Here is a 5,461-nt window from a genome sequence, read left to right as displayed (position 1 = left end):
GGATGACCTTTATTGTCACCTCAGTTCCTCTTGTTCTAGCCGTAGGTACGCCATGGTTGATACCGGAAAGCGCTCGACGGCTGGTCAGCCAAGGTCAGATAGACAGGGCCATTAAAATCCTTGGTAAATTCGAGCGAATCAACGGCACCAAGGTGCCCGATGACATCTATAGACGATTCTGGGTAAATAAACCGATTACCGCAATCTTTTCCATATTTTCTACTTTTATGATCTTTCCTGCTTTATGTGCGTTCTATAAATACCAATTTATATGCCTTTAAGCATATCATATAATCATTTTCTTTGAATAGAAGTCTAATTGGGTCTTTTACGTAATGAAAATTTGTTTACAACCTAGTAATTTTATATCTTATTCATCACCTAAATTGCCAGCGATAAATTGCTGTCAATTTCTGTTATTGTCTGTTATTGTCTATTTCTGTAATGTTATTTATTGAATTTGTATATTATTTTTATCTTTGAAAATTTTTATACAAATAGATTAAACATTTGGAAACTGCTCAGTCTATGAATAGATCATGGCAATATTAACATTAATGTACGATATAAGGAGATAATCGACTTTTAGAGGTTTGATGTTTTATAAAGTAAAATGAAAAAATTTGCGAACGTCCAAGTAAACTATTTCGAAAGGATCGTCTCATACAAATATAACATAAACTTTCTTCCGGATTTTATCGTAATCTTTGTACACATAACAGATTCACATAAATTTGTAAGAAAAACAGACAAACGACATTAACTAGTTAAAAATTTGCTAATAACAGGAAACCTGTGCCAGAATCTGCAAAGAGGAGGAAGCAGACAAAACGTACTCCGTGTTGGATCTATTTAGAACGCCACGACTACGGAATATCACGATTCTATTTATTGTTATTTGGTTCGTATCGCTATTAAACAGATATCAAATAGATTGACGTAAAATCGGAATTGTATCTTGTAAAAATCTCACGAACAGTTTTATATCTTTTGTCTAAAAATACTTCATTTCTGAAGCAAGGAATTTGCTTCTCACATGAAATATGATAGCGTGCTTTTCTTTATCATATGAAATTGTTTTACGAAATATAGGATGGCGATTTCTTTGGTGTTCGATGGTCACGTACGAAACGTCGATAATTTAGGCCTGGACGTGTTTGTTACGTTCACGATTGCTGCAGCAACCGAGCTGCCTGCTGACACGTTCCTCACGCTCGTTCTTGATCGATGGGGCAGAAGATGGCTGGCATGTGGTTTCCTCGTCATTTCTGGTATCTTCAGCATCTGGGCTTCTGCCGTTTCCAATAGTTCGTACATTTCGTTTTTATATATTCACCCTTCTATATTACTGATCAATCTTCTAAATAACCTAATAATTCTGACTTAATCAGACGAATATTTTTCATTCGTATAACATTGTGCTTTTTGAAAGGAAGAAAATGTATATTTTGGAATATTTATAACATGCAAATGCTTGTAGATTATTTGCTACATTGCTAGAATAGTTTCCAAGCCCTATCATGTATCCGTTGTATAGATATTTTATTTCCCCTTCTACTGCTTTGATCATAAGATCGCTTCGTATTTCCGCATATATCAAAGGGCGTTGGCAATAGTCCTCAAAATGATGGGCTTCAGCGCTCCAGCAGTGCTATATGACTTTCAGTAGCCGTAATCCATAATACAATCCCTTAGATTCAAATTGGCTAGATTAACGTTTTATAGATAAGAAGTTTATTGCTTGTGCTTAGCCTGGAGCTAAGCACGCTTATATTAAGCTTAGCAAATGCTTGTATCAACTATTGCAGACAACCAGACAAATTACAGACAGATAAAATAATTTCTTCCCTTTTTATTCCTTAAAATTTTCTAAAATTATTTCATGAAAAATTAGAATTAAAAACTAATGCTAAAATTTTTTTTTCAGGTATATATACAGCTTCTCTGGCAATTCTCGGTAGATTTTGGATAAACATTTCATACAATATCGTTCTCCAATACGCGGCTGAAGTATTACCAACTGTGGTTAGAGCTCAGGGTGTAGCTTTGATACATATAATGGGATACGTTGCTAGTATCCTCGCACCCTTCGTAGTTTATCTCAATGTTGTGTCCTCGTTCCTACCTCTTCTTGTGCTGGGCACACTCGGAATTATGGGCGGTCTTCTGACTCTCTTTTTGCCGGAAACATTGAATAAGGATCTTCCGCAGACGCTGCAGGACGGCGAGGATTTTGGAAAAGATCAGAAGATGTGGGATGTACCTTGTATCGGAAGGTAAAATCACATAAAGGAACTTTCGGTCTCCTTTTTTCAAAGATATTCACAGATCTTCAAGCTCGAAGTTCAAGATTCTCAAGCATTCTGTTAGATCTACATCTTCGTATGCTTTCGTATTACTTTCTTCTTAAAATCTGTTAAATCTCTCAAAAGAAAACTGGACTATTTTCTTTCTTCAAATGCTTTTTAAATCTTTTGAACAGAAGACAAGGATCGAGTTGGGAAGTTATTCAAATCTTTAAGCGATTGGATTCAATATTTTTAAACGCAATGTTTTGACAGGAAACGCGAGGACGAGGAGACACCACCGGTCGCCATGTTCCGATCATTTTCTAGATGCAGTGCGAGGAATTCGATTAGAGCGTCGCTTCGCGGTGAACCTTTAAGGAGTAGCATGCTACGGAGATCGAGTATAAAATCGAGGAAAAGCGAAAACTCGATCACAGAGGTCGAAAGGCTGTAGCGAAACGTTCACCACGAAGTACAATATTTGTCGCGTTGATCTCGAGCACAGAATCTTTAGTCTTCCAAAAACGTGCAATACATGTATTAGAGTAAGACAAGTTATTGAATCCAGGAATCTTAAATTCCACCGTCATTAATATTCATTATCACAAAACAGCGGATTTTTATGCAATTATGGGTGATTCGAAGATACGAAAATTTATGGAATGCGTATGACGCAAAATTTTGTAAAATATCCAAAAGTACAGCACTATCGATGATATTTAATGGATAGAAACATACTTTTGCCCAAGTCCTTTCGATTGTATCAAATCTTTCAATTGTATTATTGTATCCACGAAAATATGCATTTGCATAAAGATCCGCAATGCAATTATCATCGCAATTTTTCATCAACAATGATTGATTAAAAATTCAATCATTAGACGAGCGAATAAAAATTAGAGTAAGAACGTAGGTTAAAATAATTGTCGTAAATTGTCGTGGGTAGTTAATGTTAAAAATTAGTACTTTCCTTTGTTATAAATGTTCCTGAAATTGTTCGTACAAAAGCTCCATCTTATAGAATATAGTGCAATAATCGTTATACTAGTAAAATAATAACATCAAAAATATACAAAATATATTAACGAGATGAAAATAATATGGACAATGTGGTGTATGGCCACGAGTTTTGTACATATGTACGTGTAAGTATTTGTAGATCGATTAGCAATCGCAGAGACCTCGTGCGCATGTCACGCGACGAGATAGCGCGATTATTTTTATTATGATGTAAATCGTTCTTAGATGTTTTGTAATAAAACTTGCCAGTAAAACCTTCTCTGGATTCTGCTAATAGTTCTTCACCACTTGTTCCTTAGTCGATTGAATTAACGATACAAATAAGTATGAGATTATCTTAGGAAATCTCATTAATATTTTTGTCGACATCTGCGACGTAAAAGCGGGGTAATAATATTTTGAAGTTTTGACGACGCGTTGTTTACTATAGATATTGTCTGTACAGGATTCATCAATTTTTAGAGAGCCTAGTCTCGCCGAGATGGAGATAATCCTCTTTAAAGCTGAACGTTTTAACACGTAATCCCACTAGCAAGCCATTGCAAAAATGATATTTCGATTAATGATGGAAAATCGCTTTTGAAGATAGAAAAATCTTCTTCGAAGGAAAAATTTGACCTAAATCTTTCGAATAAAATTAACGTAAAATCTGTGTTACGCCACGAGGCTTACCACAGGCTGTATTTTCTAACCGTCGCTCGCGGCCCTACAGTGTCGCAGGCAGACTGCCCTATCTGCCCGTCGGATCATATACAATGTATCGACGAGAGTGTCACAGACGAAATTCGAGCAACTGTATATAACAAACCGAAATTCCGAACGCCTTATCGCGTGTGACCGTCCGGTCAGCACCCGTTCTCAGCCGCCTGAGTGGCATTCGATCACTCCAGCCGTTCTCCGAATTTTACACTAAGTATAAACAAAACCTTCTCCCACTCCAACGAATGGAAGAATATAAATGCTCCCTTCAAAATCATCCAGTCAGCCTAATAAAAAAATTCTTAACTAATCCAAGTATCGAAAGTGTATCATCGCGAACCGAAAAAATTGTATAAATTGAGTAAAAAAATAAAAAGAACTTAATCTCCTTTTCGGAAATTAACAAGTTCCTTATTTTTACCTTAATTTTACACGACAAGAGCATAGTTGTTGCCAAGCAGCGAGCTCTAGAAACGTCGATTTTTGACCGTTACGTTTTTCACGCAAGAAGAGGCATACGTGATCATAGGCGCGAGCGGTGGCGTGACCCGAGCATAGTGGGGGTCATCTTCCAAATGAGACAAAGGAATAATCGAAGGGGATCAGTTCCTTCTGACGAGTCAAACGTGACACTTCGACAAATCTGACGAGCAAATGAATTTATCTAGAGATATCGTAAAGTCGAGTCAAATTTCTGTAACATATTCATCATATTATTGTAAAATATATCATTCTATGTTAACCTGTTAATACAGTGTTACATTCATTGAACCATCTCTGTTGTCTTAACCGAAACAGGGGAACGGCTATTTCGCGGCGTCGATTAACATGATCGTCGCGAGAATTTACGCCTCTCGCTGACGCGTCCTCGCGAACGGTCGTACCAACTGTAACAAAGCATTTATTGACAAATTTAATATCTTTCTCCATAATCTCCATAAATCTGCAATACCCTTCCTTTGTATTTGTGTGCGTTATTGAATTGAATAAGACACCGATATAACAAGTTATAAATCACAATTTATTCCAACAACGTGTCTCCGCGAACGGTCGTAACAATCTGTATATAAAATCGATAATTTCAGCATTCAACATGCTGTATATTATAATGCCAAGTTCACGTTATGTTCATAAAGAGTACAGAGATAATCTTCCAAGAAATTTCTCCCTAGAAGTGCTTGAAATCTCTTCTTGGAGAATCTTAGAAATGCGCGAAGAATATTCCAATTTCAGAGTGTTTCGAGAAATATCGTCGAACTACAAATACCTGGAATTCGAATCGCAGCGAGTATTCGACGTATGCGTGGGAGTCGTTCGTGCTGTTACAGTGGAGAAACATGTTTTTGTTTTTACGGAGGTACAATTCAAGACTAATTGTAGATGTAACGCGATTTAAAGCTATAATAAGCGTGGAAAACCATTCGCGATCGGCCAATTACTTTTTCCACTGTCAA

General features: G+C 36.6%; 1 protein-coding gene across 1 annotated transcript; it reads left to right on the top strand.

Annotated features, from left to right (window-relative positions):
* Positions 1–618: 618 nt before the first annotated feature.
* LOC117240927 (organic cation transporter-like protein) lies at positions 619–3,264 on the top strand. Its single transcript, XM_033506945.1, has 4 exons — positions 619–901; positions 1,093–1,307; positions 1,928–2,276; positions 2,562–3,264. Exons 2-4 carry the CDS (start codon positions 1,094–1,096, stop codon positions 2,740–2,742), a joined length of 744 nt encoding a protein of 247 aa, XP_033362836.1. The 5' UTR covers positions 619–901; position 1,093; the 3' UTR covers positions 2,743–3,264.
* Positions 3,265–5,461: the final 2,197 nt, after the last annotated feature.

Source organism: Bombus vosnesenskii, unplaced genomic scaffold, assembly GCF_011952255.1.
Source record: "Bombus vosnesenskii isolate JDL3184/JDL3185 unplaced genomic scaffold, Bvos_JDL3184-5_v1.1 scf7180000015076, whole genome shotgun sequence".
NCBI lineage: Eukaryota > Metazoa > Arthropoda > Insecta > Hymenoptera > Apidae > Bombus > Bombus vosnesenskii.
Note: the sequence above shows the minus strand (reverse complement) of the source record. Positions and strands in the feature narration are given on the sequence as shown.